At 38.0% G+C, this 18,369-nt stretch overlaps 1 protein-coding gene across 2 annotated transcripts in view; it reads left to right on the top strand.

Annotated features, from left to right (window-relative positions):
* The window catches only part of AKAP6 (A-kinase anchoring protein 6), a 492,411-nt gene that overhangs the window by 331,894 nt on the left and 142,148 nt on the right, over positions 1-18,369 (top strand). For both annotated transcript variants that reach the window (XM_049612916.1, XM_049612917.1), the window contains one exon: positions 11,525-11,673. In XM_049612916.1, coding sequence (XP_049468873.1) covers positions 11,525-11,673 — 149 coding nt within the window. The remainder of the gene's footprint in view (positions 1-11,524; positions 11,674-18,369) is intronic.

The raw sequence follows: 18,369 nt of genomic DNA, 5'->3' as shown, positions 1-18,369 counted from the left end.
TGTATCATTTAAGGCTGATGTTTCCATATTGGTTTTCTGTCTGGATGACCTATCCATTGATGTAGGTGGTATTAAAAGTCCTCAACTATTGTTTTATTGTTGTTAATTTCTTTCTTAGGTTTCTTAATATTTAAGTTCTCATATGTTGGGTGCATAAGTATTAACAAATGTTTTATCCTCTTGTTGGATTGACCCCTTTATCATTATATAATGGCTTTATTTGCCTTTTATTACAATCTTAGCTTTAAAAATTTTTTTTCTGATATAGGTATAGCAGCACCATCTTTCTTTTTTTAATTTTTTTAAAAGTTTATTTATTTTGAGAAAGAGAGAGAGAGAACATAAGTGGGGTAAGGACAGACAGAAGGAGAGACAGAATCCTAAGAAGGCTCCACCCTGTCAGTGCAGAGCCTGAACACCATCTTTCTTTTTATTTCTATTTGCATAGAACATCTTTTTTTCAGCACTTCCTTCAGTTTCTGTCTGTATCCTTAGATCTGAAGTGAGTGTCTTACATGCAACATATAGATGAATCTCGTTCTTTTATTCATTCATCCACTCTGTGCCTTTTGTTTGGAAAATTTAGTCCACTTATATTTAAAATAATTGTCAACAAGTATGTATGTATTACCAGTTTATTAATTTTGTACTTCTCTCTGTTCCTTTCTTCTATTGTGGTTTGGTGATTTTCTTTAATGTTACATTTAGATTCTTTTCTCCTTATCTTTTGTGTATCTAGTGTAGATTTCTGCTTTGTAGTTACCATAAGATTCACATGTAACATCCTATGTATATTACAGTCTATTTTAAGTTGATAGCATCTTAAGTTTGAGCACATTCTGAAAAGTCTGCATTTTTACTCCCCTCCTCAATGTTCTGTTTTTGATGTCCTAGTTTACATTTTTTATTTTGTGTATCCCTTAACTAATTATTATGGTTATAGTTAATTTTACTACTTTTGTGTTTTAACCTTCTTATAGCTTTACATGTGGTTAATATACTACCTTTACAATATACATGTATTTACTAGTCAGAGTTTTACATGCACATGTTTTCTTGTTACTAGTTAGTGCCTTTCTTTCCATTTTAAAGAAATCCCTTTAATATTACTTGTAAGGCCAGTTTAGTGGTGATGAACCCCTTTAATTTTGCTTATCAGAAAAACTCCTAATTTTTCCTTCAGTTCTGAATGATAAACTTGCCAGGTAGAGTGTTCTTCGTTTGAAGTTTTTTGTTTCGTTTTGTTTTGTTTCTTGTTTGTTTGTTTGTTTGTTTGTTTTTCCTTTTAGCAGTTTGAACATATCATACCACTCCCTTCTGGCCTGTAACATTTTGGCTGAAAAATCAGCTGATAACCTTATGGGGGCTCCTTTGTATGTAGCCATTGTTTTTCTCCTGTTGCTTTTAAGTATTCTCTCTTTAACTTTTGACATTTTAATTTCAATCTGCCTTGGTGTGGAGATTTTTGGTTCATTTTATTTGGAACTCTCTGCTTCCCGGATTTGGATGTCTATTTCCTTCTCTATGTTAGGGAAGTTTTCAACCATTATTTCTTCAAGTAACTTTTCTTTTTTTTTAATTTATTTATTTATTTATTTATTTATTTTTTAATGTTTATTTATTTTTGAGACAGAGAGAGACAGAGCATGAATGGGGGAGGGTCAGAGAGAGGGAGACACAGAATCTGAAACAGGCTCCGGGCTCTGAGCTGTCAGCACAGAGCCCGATGCGGGGCTCGAACTCACGGACCGCGAGATCATGACCTGAGCCGAAGTCGGCGCTCAACCGACTGAGCCACCCAGGCGCCCCTTCAAGTAACTTTTCTACCACTTTTTCTTTCTCTCTCTTTTCCATCTATAATGCAGATGCTTTTCTCTTGATGTTTGGTGTCCCACAGGTCCCTTAAGCTATCTTCACTTAAAATTTTTTTTTCTGTTCTCCTTGGATGAGTACCACTGCCTTGTCTTCCAAGTCACTGATCCTTTCTTCTAGTTCTTCCAGTCTGATGTTGAACTTGTCTAGTGTATTTTTTAGTTCAGCTATTGTATTATTCAGTTCTGTGAGTTCTGTTTGTTACTTTCTTATGTTTTCTATCTCTTTGTTGAAGTTCTTACTGTGTTCATCCATAGTCCTAAATTCATTAAACATCTTTATGACCATTACTTTGAGCTCTTTATCAGGTAGATTATTTATATCCATTTCATTAAGGTCTTTTTCTGAGCTTTTGTCTTGTTTTTTTAACTGGGAACACATTCTTGTCTCTCTTCATTTTGCTTGACTCTTTGTGTTTGTTTCTATCTATTAGATGAAACAGCTGCCTGTCCTAGTCTTGAAGGAATGGCCTTATGTAGGTGATAGAACTTATGGTTCAACCTTGCTGTCTAGCTTTTGGTTGTTTCTCAGACCTTTGTGATTGTCTAAATAGCCTGATTTGTTGTTGATAGTTCCCTGCTGTTGAGGGTGTGCCTAAAGCTCTCAATGTTCTAAATGGAGGGATCTAAGACAGTGCCTAGTTTTAGGGTAATTGTAAACCAGATCTTCAGACAGCATCTTTTAAGGTATTTAAATATCTACAGTCTTGTGGGTCTACAATCATAAACCCTGCTGACTTCTAGATCAGGAGATCTGGAGGTATCTATTGGACAATAGTTGTAATATTGTGGCTTTTGATGTGTGTATAAGCACCTTTCTGGGAGGTATCAGCTAGCTGTGGTGAGGCCAAAGAAGGATGAAAATATTATATCTTTCCACCCATATTCCCTGGGGGGCAATTCTGTTGCCTCTGGATGTAGGGCAAACCTAAAACCTGCCCCTCAGGCCTGAAGCTCCAGGACAAGAAAATAGGCCTTTTTTATATGATGGCTGTAGGTGATGGTCTAGTGTTTGTGCAGTGCCCTGGGGGTGGTAGCCTGCCAAAGACTATTTCCTCAATTGTTTCAGACCTTTGGGAACCGGAAATACAATCCCCCTGACTACCAGAGGCAGATGTTCAAGGAACATCCACGGTATGGGTTGCATGTTCCCACCAGCTACTGTGGAGAGGAGGGGAGTAAGGCTTGGAGATGCGGGGTTGGGGGAGCACTCAGGTAGTCCTGCTATGATGCCTGAGGGATTATGGCTGTGGTGTGTGGGGGCAGTGTGTTCAGCCAACCTAGCAAGGGTATAGTGGGGCATGGCTGCAACTCCTAGATGTAGGCACTCCCACCAGAGCTAGCAGTAATGGAGCTACCTCCATTACTAGGAGGTAATGTGAAAATGTCTCATGGGGCCAACACCAACAAGACAGAAGCAGAATGCAAAAATGGCTCCCACCAGTGCATTTGTCCTCAGAGAGAGAATTCCAACAGGCTCCTGACTTTCTGGTAGATACTTTAATATTAACAAATGAGTGTCCTTCATTTATGATAGGTGCATTTTAAACTGTGCTTTTGTGCAGGGTCCCTAGGCTACTGGGTCTGTGCATGAGCCCTTTAAGGGCAGATTTTACATTCCCTATATCCCTATAGTTTTCCTAGAAGTAAGTCCTATTGGTTTTTGAGGCCAGACGCTTTAGGACCCATCTCTCCATTGCAGTTTATTCTTTGCTGGGGAGGTGCTGTTCAGCTACCTTTCAGGTCCTTTTCAGATAGAATTGTTCCATATGTAGCTGTATATTTGTTGTGTTCATGGGAGAAGGTGAGTTCAGGATTCTTCTATACTGTCATCTCAAACCCTCCTCAAAGGAGATGCACTTTGAATTCAGTTCCAGAGGTGAGTTATTTTAGGAAATTATGAACCACCTACAATGACAACAAAAGCAAAAATGCCCCCAAATAACTAGAATCTTGAGGGAAAAAAACCCAGGAATACTGTAAAATGATAACTCTAAATCCTGGAGTGAGTGTGGGGAGCTCTACCAAACAAAATTATGGAGATTTACAGTGTAGATTCTAATAAACCCTGGAAGTCCTTGTCAGGACTGTGGGGTCTTGAGACCTGTAGGTGCTTCCAGAAGAAGAGGCAGTCTCGGCTAGTTGCATGAGAGGGATACAATGGGGAAGAAAAAGAGAAGTCATAGTAAATATTTATATAAGGAGGAGAAGAAGGCATGTGCTTACATTTACTGCATCAAAGGTTAAAAAAGTCTGTGTAGTAAAAGTAGAAATATATTTCCAAATGACAAAATTATTGCCAGAAAAAGTACTATCTTCTCTCTTTTTTACCCCCCCCCCCCCACATTATATTAAAGGATCTTCCTGAGCAACTGTGGACTCTTCCAAAAACAAACTATGGCATTGTTAATGTCTCCTCCAAAAGCTCAAATACTCTTTTTCTTTAAAATGAGAAATCAGATTTTATTAAGCTAAAACAAGTTCCTACCCAGAAGACTTAAAGACTTAAAACTTGTTTTGAAACGCATTGTGAAGATAACCACATGAAGAAAATAGCTCAAGTTTTTATTCTATGTGTGTGTGACTGCCGTCATTAGTTTCTAATATAGTGTATGACGTATAAGATCACTCTGTTAGCTGAATAAAACATTATCAAGTGATTCCTGAATTAAAGCTTTCCTTTTCTTCTTTTCTTCTTAGAGAAAAGTAAGTAAGTTATATATTTCAATAATTTTCTTTTGTGAAAGAAAAGAATCTCCTTTTTAAGTGAGAATGATGCCAACGGTTTCAGAAATCAAGCTGAGGCTGCAGCCTTCAAACAATCTATTTTATTTCTTTGTACATTTTAAACTGTTTCAAATTTTCAAACTCAGTAAAATTTATTCAGCCAATTTTTATAGAGTACCTGTGATATACCCTATGCTGTGCTAGGTGCTGTTGGTACTGCAACAAGCATATAGACAAAGTCCCTGCCCTCATGGGGCTTCTAATCCACTGGAGGAAGATGGACAATACAAAATAAGTAACATATTTTGGCTAGATATGGTAAATATATATGAAAGAGTATAAGGATGTGGGGGGTGGGTGTAAGCTGAATTTTTAAGTAGGAGATCAGAGAAGACCTGAATGAGAAGATGACATTTTTGCAAAGACCTGAGAGGTTAGGGACTGAGCTGTCATGCAAATAAGGCCAAGTGCCCCTAGAGCATGCCTACTAGCCCTGCTGGAGCAGGTCAGTATAGGTTGAGGACTGAGGACTAACTGTTGGCATGGGGAATGTGGACAAAACCCTGAATGGAGTGTGTTCAAGAGAAAATAAGAGAGGAATTGGACATAGTGAATAGATAGTGTATATCTATATAGTATAAAAGTGACTTTGCAATAATGGAGAACAGAGAAATGGGGCTTTGGCCAGGGGATAGATTAGTGTCAATTGGTATATAAGGATTATTTTTCCTTTTCTTTCTTTCTTTTTTTTTTTTTTTTCTCAGCAAGGGAAAAGCAACAGCATTTTTTTCTGGCTGATGTGCTGATGAGAATAATACAGAAGAGAGAAAAAAACTTTATGCAGGAAAGAAGGGTGATTTACCACAGAGGTGACAATCTTTATGTAGATAAGAGGAGATCTGGTGCACAGGTGAAGGGGACCAGACTTAGAAAGGAAAAAGGACTGTTTCCACAGAAACAGGAGGGAAGGAAGAGGATGTGGACCCAGATGTAAGAAGGCAGGTAGTTGTGGTGGGAAGCTATGAAATACAGTATGAATGAGTGGGCAGACTTCTAATAGCATGAGTTAAGAAATAGTGAAATTAATTTTAACATTCTCAGGATACTTAACCCAGCAAAGGGTGCTGGGACATGCAGCAATGATGAAATAATTGATATTTCTTGACTAAATCAGTGCTTTTTAAGGCAAGGAAAAGGGATATGTCTATATGTAATTATAAAAGTGATTATGTGTTTAATCATTAAAGATTGTTAGGACACAATGGAGTACTACATGGCAATGAGAAAGAATGAAATATGGCCCTTTGTAGCAACGTGGATGGAACTGGAGAGTGTGATGCTAAGTGAAATAAGCCATACAGAGAAAGACAGATACCATATGTTTTCACTCTTATGTGGATTCTGAGAAACTTAACAGAAACCCATGGGGGAGGGGAAAGAAAAAAAAAAAGGAGGTTAGAGTGAGAGAGAGCCAAAGCATAAGAGACTGTTAAAAACTGAGAACAAACTGAGGGTTGATGGGGGATGGGAGGGAGGGGAGGGTGGGTGATGGGTAGAGGAGGGCACCTTTTGGGATGAGCCCTGGGTGTTGTATGGAAACCAATTTGACAATAAATTTCATATATTGAAAAAAAAAGATTGTTAAGAAATTTAACCCTTCCCGCAAATTTATCATGGGTTAGCTATATTGTTATTCGATTCAGTATCAAGGGGAACTGTATGGTTGAGTAATTATTCAGGCCCTAAAAGAAGATTATTGAATTTGGATCACTACACATGAAGCCAAATTTAAGTAAACTATTTTAACACACTGTGCCTTATATTCTGATTAAGTTATTAATGTGTAGTCTAAATTTGAAGAGGTGTATCCCTTGTGACTTAGGTTCTAGGTGCTTATAAAACAAAGGCACAAAGGTGTTATTAGGAATAGCGAAGGAATGCAAAGGAATTATATTCAACCTCAGATGGGAAGGCAGCGTTTCTAACTTTATTATGTGTATTAGTCTGCTAGGGTGGCAATAACAAAATACCACAGACTGGTGGCTTAAACAGCAGAAATGTATTTCTCACAGTTGTGGAAGCTAAAAATTCCAAATCAAGATGTTGGCAGGTTTGGTTTCTTGTAAGGCATCGCTCTTTAGCTTGGAGACGTCCATCTTCTCGCTGTGTCCTCACATGGCCTTTTCTCTTTGTCCCTACTTTTCATCTTCTTATAAAGACACCATTCCTATTGGATTAGGGCCCCACCCTTGTGACCTCATTTAATCTTAATTCCCTCCTTAAAGACTATCTCCAAATATGGTCATATTGGGTGTTAGGACTCCAACATATGAATTGGGGGTGGGAGGATCTCAGTCCATATTATGTTAAAGGTTTACTAGAGGTACAAGTTACTAGAATCTCTTAGGCATTTATTTGGGACACTGGCCTTCTGGCCTGATGGAAACTTGATTCCTTCTCAATGCAGTATTCTCAAAGTACATCAGGAGGTAAGTGCTTTATGAGCATATTTGGACTAATCCATCAGATGACTCCCTTGCCATGAGAGAAAAGGGGAGATGGAGGAAGATTAAGGCCATTACAGAAACAGTGGCATCTTCTGTTGTCATGTTGTTGGATAGCATCCAAATTCTCTAACCTGACATCCTCTTCTCTGTAAGACTTTTCATCTAAATGCCCCAAAGCTCCAGCCCCCTCTCTGAACATGCCATATCCTTTCATGACTCTAGGCCTTTGAACAAACAAGTCACTGCCTATAAAGAATCTATCTGCTTCTTCACCTGACAAAATCATACCCATCCTCCCAGATCTGGCTCAAATGACACCTCTCCTAGGCTTTTACTGCCCATTCCTCATTTTCAGACAATTAGTTGTTTGTTTTTTTTTTAATTCCAATCCTCCCCACATTCATTTTACACAGCACACTTGAGGCTATCTGTTGGCATAGCTCTTTCCTTCTCCAAAGGGACTGTTTTTCCCTCGTCGTACACATAGTCCCGGGTGCAGTTCCTGACACATGTTGAAGGCTCAATGTACATATGAGTAATAAGTGGATAGATGGATGAATGTATAATTCATTTATTCAACAGTTATTTACTGAGCCCCTATCATATTCTGCCAAGGTGCTGGGAGTACAAAATAACAAAGGAGATAGACAGACCCAGTTCCATTATGGAGCTTAGAATCTGGAGACAGAGACAGAGTATAAACAAGTAAATATGAGAATTTTTAAATTGTGATATATTCTGTAAAAGAAATTAATACTGTTCCAAAGGAGAAAAAAAAAATAGAATGAATATACCTTTGATAGGGTGATCAGGGAAGGCCTTTCGAGAGATAAAATGTCAACTGAGAAGTGAAGGATGAGAAGACATTAGTAAGAGAGTGTTCCAGAGAAAGAGAACAATATGTGCAAAGGCCCTGAGATTGGAAAGAGTTGTTTAAAGAACTGAAAATAGAGATGACAGGGCATGGGGATCATGAGAGAGACAATTAGAAAATGACATCTGAAGAACCAAATGTGTTGGAGCATAGAAGTTTGGGATGTTTGTTTGTTTGTTTGTTTGTTTTTGGGTTTTTGTTTGTTTTGTTTTGTTTTGTTTATTTTTTTATGAGAACAACTGAGGCCACTATAAAGGAAGATTGGAGGGGCAGGAATGGGTGAGTAGAGATGAATGTTAGAAGATAACTGTTGCACTGCAGAGGAGAGGTGATGAAGGCGTGGACTAGGCTAGCAGGAATGCAGATTGGGGACACAGACTGGAGAGACATTTTGGAAGAAGAATCAATGGAATTTAGAGAGTAAATGGCTGTGGGAAATGAGTAAAGGGAGGAATTAAGGACAACTTTCAGTTTTCTGACCTGAGCAACACACGGTGCCATTTATTTGAAAGGAAGGACGTAAGTGCAGAATGTTTTGGGGGATGTGGTGAGGATGAGAATGAAGCATTCAGTTTTGAATACTTGTGCCTAAAGTAAATCCAAGGAGCAGTGTCAGGTGTTTGCTTGGATGTATAATATGGAGCTCAGAAAAGATTAGGAGCCATTACTATATAGATTTCAGTGAAAGCCATGGAGAATAGTATAAATAAAGAAAAGCAATCCAGAATTAAGCCCTGAAACAACAACTAGTGATCTCAGCTCTGATTCAGAAATCAATCAGTGAACCATCTGTAAAACAGATTTGGTGATGGTAGAGAAGGAAGGAAGGAGAGTGATTGAGAATCCATCACATTAGGTCAGCTAAGGGGTAATGCAGACTTTGAGTAGAATAAGTGAGAACTGATATTTTTTTCTGTCATCATATACTCTCTCCCATGGCATTCTCATTTCCTCTCCTAATGTCAGCCATTGCTTCTAGGTTTATATATCAGACTTAATTTTTTCCACTTGTTTACTGATCATCTCCTTTTGGGTGTTCCACCACTACCTCAAACCAAAAGACTCAAATCCAGATCATCTGTTTCATCCATCCATATTGCTGTTTTTTTACACCTACTCTAATTGATGGCACCATAGGCTTTTCAGCAACCAGGAAGTAACAAGTTGATCTGTCACTGTATTTGCACCCTCTTTTTCCTTTATTTTCCTTAATGAGTAAGTTGCCAAATTCTGTTGATAACATAACAGTAATGTTATTTAATCAAGTTGAGCTACCATTTGTAAAATATAGTATTTTACAGAGTATCCACTATTATCATAAATGCTAACAAATAAAATTCCTTTAATCAGAGATTCAGTGTTACTGTTTTTTAAAGTAGTATATTTTCTTCATATCTTCCTCCTAAAAATTTATCTTTGGACTAAGATATACTATGAGAAAAATTTAACCAGTCTGCAGAGAGTTAGACTGGCACAGCCATTCAACCTTAGCAGAAGGAGCTATTTTGGTTCTATTTTTATCATCACATTTAGGAATGAATCATTGAAAGCAGAGAGAGAAATAGAGATGGATAGGAAAGACTTGGGCCATCTAATTCATCTCTTTGTTAGTGCAGGGAAGTTTCCTATGTCAAATGCCTGTGAGATATTGTGCAATAAAAGTCTTACATTACAACATTTCAATCATTTTCATAAGGTGACTAATTATCTTTGAGTTGCTCTCCGCATTGTTCTCTGAACTCCTTTCCATGTATCCCTGTCATATGAGAGGTGTGTTCCTTTGTACACAGAAATGGCCTAGGGTCTCTGAGGGATGAGTTCCAGTTATTTTTCTATAGTAGTGATGTTTACATTAAGTTGACTTCATTCTTGATGATTCTTTTTGTGACCAGTGACACACATTTGTGAGATCATTATCCAGAATGAGGATGGTCTGGCTTGTTATCTTAGGATATTTAAAAACTTATGAGAATCTCTAGGGATCAGACATGTCCCTTGGCACCTAATGGTGGAGAAACATTATTTGAATGGGTTTTCCAATAGAATACATGGTATGGGAACACCTCTTTATTATCCCTACAGCTTGGAAGAGGGGAAGGATAAAAGGGGTTGGCATTTGGGAGGATTATTGTTTTTAAGTTCTTTGACTATTACTTTCCAATTAGTTTGGGCAAGAAAAATTCACATGAACCATTATATCGATTATAGCTTTTAATTGATTTCTGAAATTTCAGTGATCAAAATATAGTAATTTTAGCATTTTTATAAGTTCCTCCTCCATAGTCTAGAGCGTTCATAATTAGCTGCTTGTAGAAAGCAACAACATACGAACTTCAGAGATCTTACATTTCATAAACTACCCGTTTCATTTACAGAGTCCTGATTTGCTGTTTTAAGCAGCTGCCACTTTGTAACACTGTTTTTGTTTTTGTTGTTGTTGTTATTGTTGTTTTGTTTTGTTTTTCTTCCGTGGTCAAGTCTATACAGCCAGAGAGCAGGCAAAAGGCCTTGATTGGTTCACAAAAAGTAGGTCCTCGTGTCTGCCTTGGCTTTTCTTAAACATTACAGAATTCTGGCAACTACCCAACAGCTGACCCAGAACTGTTTTTAACACAATATGTAATTAAATTAGAAAGAAGTAGCAGTTTTAAGGCTTATCAGAAATGTTAACAGACATGGATGGATTTTGTGAAGTACGCCAAAAGAAAATAAGATTTCCTTTGGTGCACAGTGCACATGAAGTCAGCATTTCTCCCTCCCCTCTACCATGGGCACGCATTCCCGGTCTCATCTGGTGTTCTGGGGAACCCTAAAGCCACAGGGATCATAACAGCTGCAATAAATAAAGCATCTATTCAATAAATTTCCATGCCAAATATTATTCAGCATTCTTTTGGCCTTGGTTTGATAGAAAACAGCATGGTGAACTTACTACCTCTCTTTACTACAGTAAGCCCCAAGTAACTATGAAAGATTTAACAATTCAAACCAACATGTAAGCAAAATCATGATTCTGTCTGTTTTAAAATTAAGGTAATAATACAGGGGACCCCCCAAAAAAGTAACAAAGGAAGTCTATTGTCATTATTGAAGATACATTAGAATTTGTACTAGGCTTTTATTCTTCTCAGGGAAGATAATGAGAAACGTTCAGAATATATGTCCATGAAAATGTATGGGTTTGAGGGAGATCTTTAAAAAATAAATGTTACATATGTGGCAATATAAGGAAGAATATTATTAAGGAATTTCACAGAATTTTTATGTAAAATCTCATCATGCAGTATTATGATCACAGGGATATTTCGTGATATTTACTGAGTCTTCTGAGAGTTCACTTATTCAAGTCATATTTTAAGGAGGAACTTATAAGATTCAGATCTAAAGTATAATTCTGTAATATGCCCAGCTGATCCCATTAAATCCAACCCAAAAAGGAACGGTATAATGATGTGAACAATTCCCATTCTTTGAGTTGTTACACCTCACTTGAAATGCATTCCTTCTGGATTAAAACAGCAATTCCCCTTTGTTTCTCTCTCCAGGCTGAGGTTCAGCTATGCTACCTGGAAGCACAAAGAGATGCTGTTGAGCAGATGTCCCTAAAGCTGTACAGCGAGCAGTATACCAGCAGCAGCAAGAGGAAAGAAGAGTTTGCTGATATGTCAAAAGTTCATTCAGTGGGAGGCAACGGGTAGGGAGCTATTCTTTTTGTTGTTTTATTCTCACTAATCTCTACTTTTTCAATGATTCTCCACTGGTTAGTGTTAGGCAAGGCATTTCCTCCTTAGCTAACAGACCAGTCGAAGCTCAGTAGAGTAGGCGTTTACGTTCTTTTCCATTTGTGCCAGAATGGAAGAGTGTGGATTTATCAGACTCTCTCATCTAACCCAGAACTTCCAAACTTTCTTGTTATTTTTTTTCAAAACAGCCTTTTTGCAAGCTTCCAATCTCTGTTTCAAAGTAGTGATGTTGGGAATGTTTGTGTGACTATGTTGTGCTTATAGTATTGGTCTTTCTTCTTCATAAATTTTTTTCAGTGTTTTTTTTCCCCCTTTTAAACTTCACCGTTTATTTTAAAGTCTATCCAAGGGACTTTTAAATATCAAAATCTCACTGGAAATTTGGTACTACATAGTTTTCCTGAAAACATAGATATTTAATAATTCTTCATAGACACTGGGTTAGCCAGTTGCATTCACATAAAGTCAATTAGAATAACAGTCTAGCACTAGAATTGTCCATGGTATGTGAAAGGACCCAACAAATTCAGTGATCCATCAACAGCTTCCCTCAGCCTGACACACATGGCTGTATTTACATTGTACTAAATACCCAAATATACTATATTCAGTTTATATATAATATGTTCAATTATACTATTGAATAAATAACTCACACTTTCAGATATTTCCAAATGACTTAAAAAAAATTTTTAACACTTATTTATTATTGAGAGACAGAGAGAGACAGAGCATGAACAGGGGAGGGGCAGAGAGAGGAGGAGACACAGAATCCGAAACAGGCTCCAGGCTCTGAGCTGTTAGCACAGAGCCCAACGCGGGGCTTGAACCCACAAACCGTTAGATCATGACCTGAGCTGAAGTCAGATGCTTAACCAACTGAGCCACCCAGGCGCCCCACTGTGCCACCCAGGCGCCCCTCCAAATGACTTTCAAGTTATGCAAATACTGCATGTATATATATTTTTTTCTTTTTTTCTTTTCTGGCTCAATTCTATTATTTTATAGGTGATTATTAAAGAATAAAAGAATACTAATTAAATTTAATTATTTCATTATTTTAATGACTTAATAATAAGTATACTCATAAAAATGGGGACAGTAACCTATTTCACTTTTATACTTGTGCCAGACAATAAGGGGGAGAAACTGTTCCCTCAAGTTCCATTACATACATGTTAATAAGCATCATATGGGGTTTAACTGTAGCCAAAATATTCCCTGAAAAGGCAGGAAGAAAGAAATCTTTTTGTGCACTTGTTTGCATTTACACTTTAAATGCATATAGTTACAGATATTTTGGGATAAATTAAGTACTGATTATAAATTCTGTCTTGTGATATAACCTAAGGTCTAAGAATACAGGAAAATGATGCAGGTTATAATTCTGTTTAGGAAATGGACTAAATTTTCCTAATTTTCAAATTTTCAAATTTTCAAATTTCAAATTTTCAAATCTATATAATTTGTTGCTCTATCAAGATATTAAAAAAAATTTTTTTTGATGTTTATTTTTGAGAGACAGCATGCACACGCACATGCAAGCAAGTGGGGGAGGGGCAGAGAGAGAGGGAGACACAAAATCCAAAGCCGCCTCCAGGCTCTGAGCTGTCAGCACAGAGCCCAGCATGGGGCTCAAACCCATTAACCATGAGATCATGACCTGAGCCAAATTCGGACGCTTAACCAACTGAGCCACCCAGGTTCCTCTCTATCAAGATATTTTTTATATACAGATACATTATGTATATAGAAAAGCATTGCAGCATATCAGAAAGAAAAGGTTAGGTCTTGGAGCATGAACAATAAGCTGTTTTGAGGCTTTAATGTGCTTTAATTTCTCTCTGTGCCTAAATAGTCTTTGGCGTAGATGCAAGCACAAACTTTAGGTCACATTTTCATGTTTTCTGAAAGCCCTGGGGACTGAGCGGGCACCTCGTGCTTCTGACCTCAGATTCCAAGGACCCAACCTGAGTACTTACTCTGGGCTTCAAAAATCATAAATTTGCCCTGGGAATTGCTTAGTTAACAACAAGCATTGTTCTGTGAAGTGGGAGTAGGTGAACTTGCCTGATATCCTTTGTTTATGCTCCTTGGGGTGCTGAAGGCTGTGCATTGTGCAGAAATTTAAGAGCGTACTGAAGAAAAGGCAGCTATTTAATACTAAAGACAAAAACCATATACTCCTTTCTATTTTCTCTTTACATACAGAAAAGCATTGTTTGAGGAATGCATGTGGGTGAGGTTATCTGGGGTGTCCTGCCCCCAAGACTCCCTGCTCCCACAGTCAAATCCTTAATTCTGGAGCCTTAAGAACACCGCCTTGTAAAATTATCTGCTCCAATGATACATAAACTTCATTAATAGTTAGTTTTGTTGCATAGAATGAGCATTGTTTCCAATAAGCAATTGTGGGAATAGTGTGGGCTTTCTAGGGTCTTCATTCCATATGCAGACATCCAATCTACTAAAGAGAAAATTAAGGACTCCTGGGTGGCTCAGTTGGTTAAATGTCCAACTCTTAGTTTTGGCTTAGGTCATGATCTCACAGTTTGTGAGCTTGAGCCCCACATCAGGCTCTGTGCTGATAGTACAGAGCCTGCTTGGGATTCTCTCCCTCCCTCTCTCTCTGCACCTTCTCTGTGCACTCTCTCTCTCTCTATCTCAAAATAAATAACTAAACTTAAAAATTTTTTTTAATTAAGCTGGTGATACAATTTGTATATTTTTATTTCCTCCCCATGTCTATATGCACACTATCAGTATGTGGTTGAAAAAATGTATAAGCTACTCCAGGGAAAACTCAGCAGCTGGATAGAATGGTGATCTTAAATTTCTAGGAAGTTTACATAACCACAGTATTGCTTAGAAATGAATTTTAATCGTTTTTTGGACTTTTGGCTAAGATCAAGTGTAGAAAAATGAATTTTAACCTCAGGGCACCTGGGTGGTTCAGTCAGTTAAGTATCTGATGCTCAGTTTCAGCTCATGTCATGATCTCAGTTTTGTGAGTTTGAGCCCTGCATTGGGCTCTGTGCTGATCGTGTAGACAGATCCTGCTTGGGATTCTTTCTCCCTCTCCCTCTCTCTCTACTCCTACCCTGCTCAGGATGTTTCCGTGTCTCTCAAAATAAATAAATGAACTTAAAATATTTCTTAAAGAAATGAATTTTAACCCCTCTGGCTTAATGAAAAGTTGGGTAGCAAAGTGATAGAACAGAGCTTATATACAACTATGAACTGTGTGTTGAACAGTCATGAATATTTGTGGTAGGAAGATTTCTCTGAATATGTGAGGCTGTGTGAGTGCTAGTAAGAGTTGTTTACCTATGGGAGACCATTGGCACTGGCTCCAGCACCACAAAGCGGGAAACTATGGCTTCCTGGAGGGACATGCAATGCACGAATCACTGATGATTATTTATGGGAGCAGATTGGTGCTTTTTGATTCCTGCCAAGTTAAATGAAAACACTTACAGATTTGTTGTTTTGTTTGTTTTTTTGTTTGTTTGTTTCCTTCGCCTAGTAAATATCCACTGAAGGCCTACTATGTGAATGACACAATGGTCTGAGCAAAGTTTGTCAAGAACACTTACCTTTTGTATATTTTGTAAAGTGTAACCATCTCTTTTCTTGACACCTCTTTCTATCCAGACGTTGTCTGATTTCATTTTTTAAATGAATTTCAAAGATGCTGTTTAATTCATTAAGTAGCATCCTACTTGCTGTCAAGACTTACTGTCTATCACAAACCATGTCTTTTGTTCAGTTTATAAATGATAGAACTGGGAGGTAAAAAGGCTGGGGTGACTGGCATGCCCAGGATGATTTTTTAAGTTGGAGCTAAGACTTCAGTGCAGGACCCTGGGTCTGAATGCAGTAGACAGTTCAAAAAGTCATGCTTTGCCTTCTCTCTGAGGATTTCATTCAGACTCTCGATAAACATTTTTCCCCCCTCTAAATCCTATGTTGTGCATATTCCATAGTGTATGAAATTTAATTATGGTATTTTTCTACTATGGAGAAATTGAAGAGTCTTAAGGAGATTTCATTAAAGCCAAAAGGAAGTTTGAGCAAAAACATTCGGAAGTAGGCTTAAGTGAAGACAAAATTGACTTCAGTCATTAATTTGACAAATATTACTAATATGAAGAATAGAGATTAAAGGCAAAAAAGAGACGTTCACAGTTTGGTAGAAGGAGCCAGTTTATAAACAACATGGAATAAAGGATCACAAGTGCTAAGTTAGAAACTGTTATTTGGGTAGGGGCTTCGGCTCAGGGAAGACATAGTTCAATTCTGACTATGGTAGGAGATCTGGAGCAGATTACGAATGACAGCAGGGAGAGGATTTTTGAAAGAAGGCTTGGTCAGTGATGTTGAACATCTTTTCATGTGTCTGTTGGCCATATGTATGTCTTCCTTGGAAAAATGTCTATTTAGGTCTTTTGCTCATTTTTAAATTGGATTATTTGGGGTTTTTTGGTATGGAGTAGTGTAAGTTCTTTATTTATTTTGGATACTAACCTTTTATCAGATATATCATTTATAGATATCTTCTCCTATTTAGTAGGTTGTCTTTTTGTTTTGTTAATGGTTCCCTTTGCTGTGCAAAAGCTTTTTATTTTGATGTAGTCACAATAGTTTATTTTTGCTTTTGTTTCCCTTGCCTTAGGAGACATATCTAGAAAAATGTTGCTATGGTTGATGTCAGAGAAATTACTGCCTGTGTTCTCTTCTAGGATTTTTATGGTTTCAGGTCTCACATTTAGGTCTTTAATCCATTTTGAATTCTTTTTTGTGTATGCTGTTAGAAAGTAGTCCAGTTTTATTCTTTTGCATGTGGCTGTCCAGTTTTCCCAGCACCACTTATTGAAAAGACTGTTTTTTTCCCACTATATATTTTTGCCCATGTTTATTGCAGCACTATTTACAATAGCCAAGACACAGAAGCATACTCAGTGTCCATCAGTAGATAAATAAATAGGGAAAATGCAGGGTATATACACAATGGACTATTATACAGCCATAGAAAAGGATGAGATCATACCATTTGAAACAACATGGATAGACCTAGTGAATATTATGCTAAGTGACATAGTAAGGCTGAAAAAGACAAATACCATAAGACTCCACTCATAAATGGAATTTAAAAAAAATTAATAAACAAACAAAAAGCAGACTCAGAACAATAAATACAGAGAACAAACTGATGGTTTCCAGAGGGGAGGGGGAAGGGGGGGGGACAAAACAGGTGAAGGGAAAAAGGAGATACAGGCCTCCAGTTACGGAATGAGTAAGTCATGGAAATGAAAAGCAGAACATAAGGAATATAGTCAATGATCTTGTAATAGTGATGTAATGGGACAGATGGTAGCCATACTTATGGTGAACATAGCATAATGTATAAACCTGTCAAATCACCAAGTTGTACACCTGAAACTAATGTAACATGGTGTGTCAACTATACTCAAATTTAAAAAAAGAAAAAGGAAAGAAAGAAGGCTGGGTCAGGGGAAGAGCTTTTCAATTTAATCTGAACAAATATTTATTTAGCACCTACAAAGACAGACCACGGTCCCTGCCTTCATGAAATTTACAGTCTAGCAAGAAAGTATTTACCTGGGAAATGAGAAAGGGAAGCAGAGGATGCTGAGGAGCTCAGAGCAACAGTGTGGGCTCCATGAGGCAAAGCTGCATCTGTAGTGCTCACCACACTCTGCCCTACACCGGGTGCTAGGCTTGTGCATGCTACATGGTCAGTGAATGAATGGATGCATAAATTAGTAGCTCAAATTGATCTGGGGCTCAGAGAGAGGGAACACAGGTCTGGAATCATCAGACTGCACGCTGGTTCCATATGACTGGAAAGCGGGATAGAAAGCCAGGGGTGAGAAATTAAGCCTTGGGAAGAAGGCACAGTCCAGGTCCAGGAGTTAATCATTGAATTCCTAGTTGTTACTCAGAATCAGAATCACCTGTGGAGTCTTTAAGCTGAGAAATGTCTGCCTATCCCACTCCATTGAAAATTCTGATTCAGTAGTCAGGAGTGAGCCAAGGTATAAATATGTTCTAATGCCCACTTCAGGTTTGAGAACCAATGTGCCATTCATTTTGAAAGTGTGTTCTCTGGACCAGCAGCATCAGCATCTCCTGGGAACTTGTTAGAAATGCCAATTCTCAGTCCCACTCCAGACCTACTGAATTGGAAAGCCTAGACCTGGAGACCAGCAATCTTTGTGTAATGAGCTCTCCAGGTGATTCTGATGCTGCTATTTGAGAAGCACTGCTTTAGTCAATGAAGATTTCAGGTTAGAAATTAATTGAGTATGTGGAGACTGGATTGGAGACTAAAGCCAGAAAGAATTGATAAACCTTGATGACCCATCAGGTGAGGGGAATGAGGGAGAGAAAGGAGCCACTCTGATGTTCTGATTGCTAGTTCAGGGAGGAGAAAGAAGATGAGAGAATCTGGATTCAAATGGCTTTTGTGTCATTTAATGTTGAATTACAACTGTTAAGTGCAGGCTGTACCGAGCATGGAGAGACAATGAGACACAGCATGTGGCAGGTGTGTGCAAGTCAGGAAAGCCTTCCGGAAGTGTCATGGAATATGCCTCAGGGTCAGAAGTGACCATGAGAATGCT

Source organism: Panthera uncia (genome assembly GCF_023721935.1).
Source record: "Panthera uncia isolate 11264 chromosome B3 unlocalized genomic scaffold, Puncia_PCG_1.0 HiC_scaffold_1, whole genome shotgun sequence".
Taxonomy (NCBI): Eukaryota; Metazoa; Chordata; class Mammalia; order Carnivora; family Felidae; genus Panthera; species Panthera uncia.
This window is presented reverse-complemented; position numbering and strand designations above follow the sequence as displayed.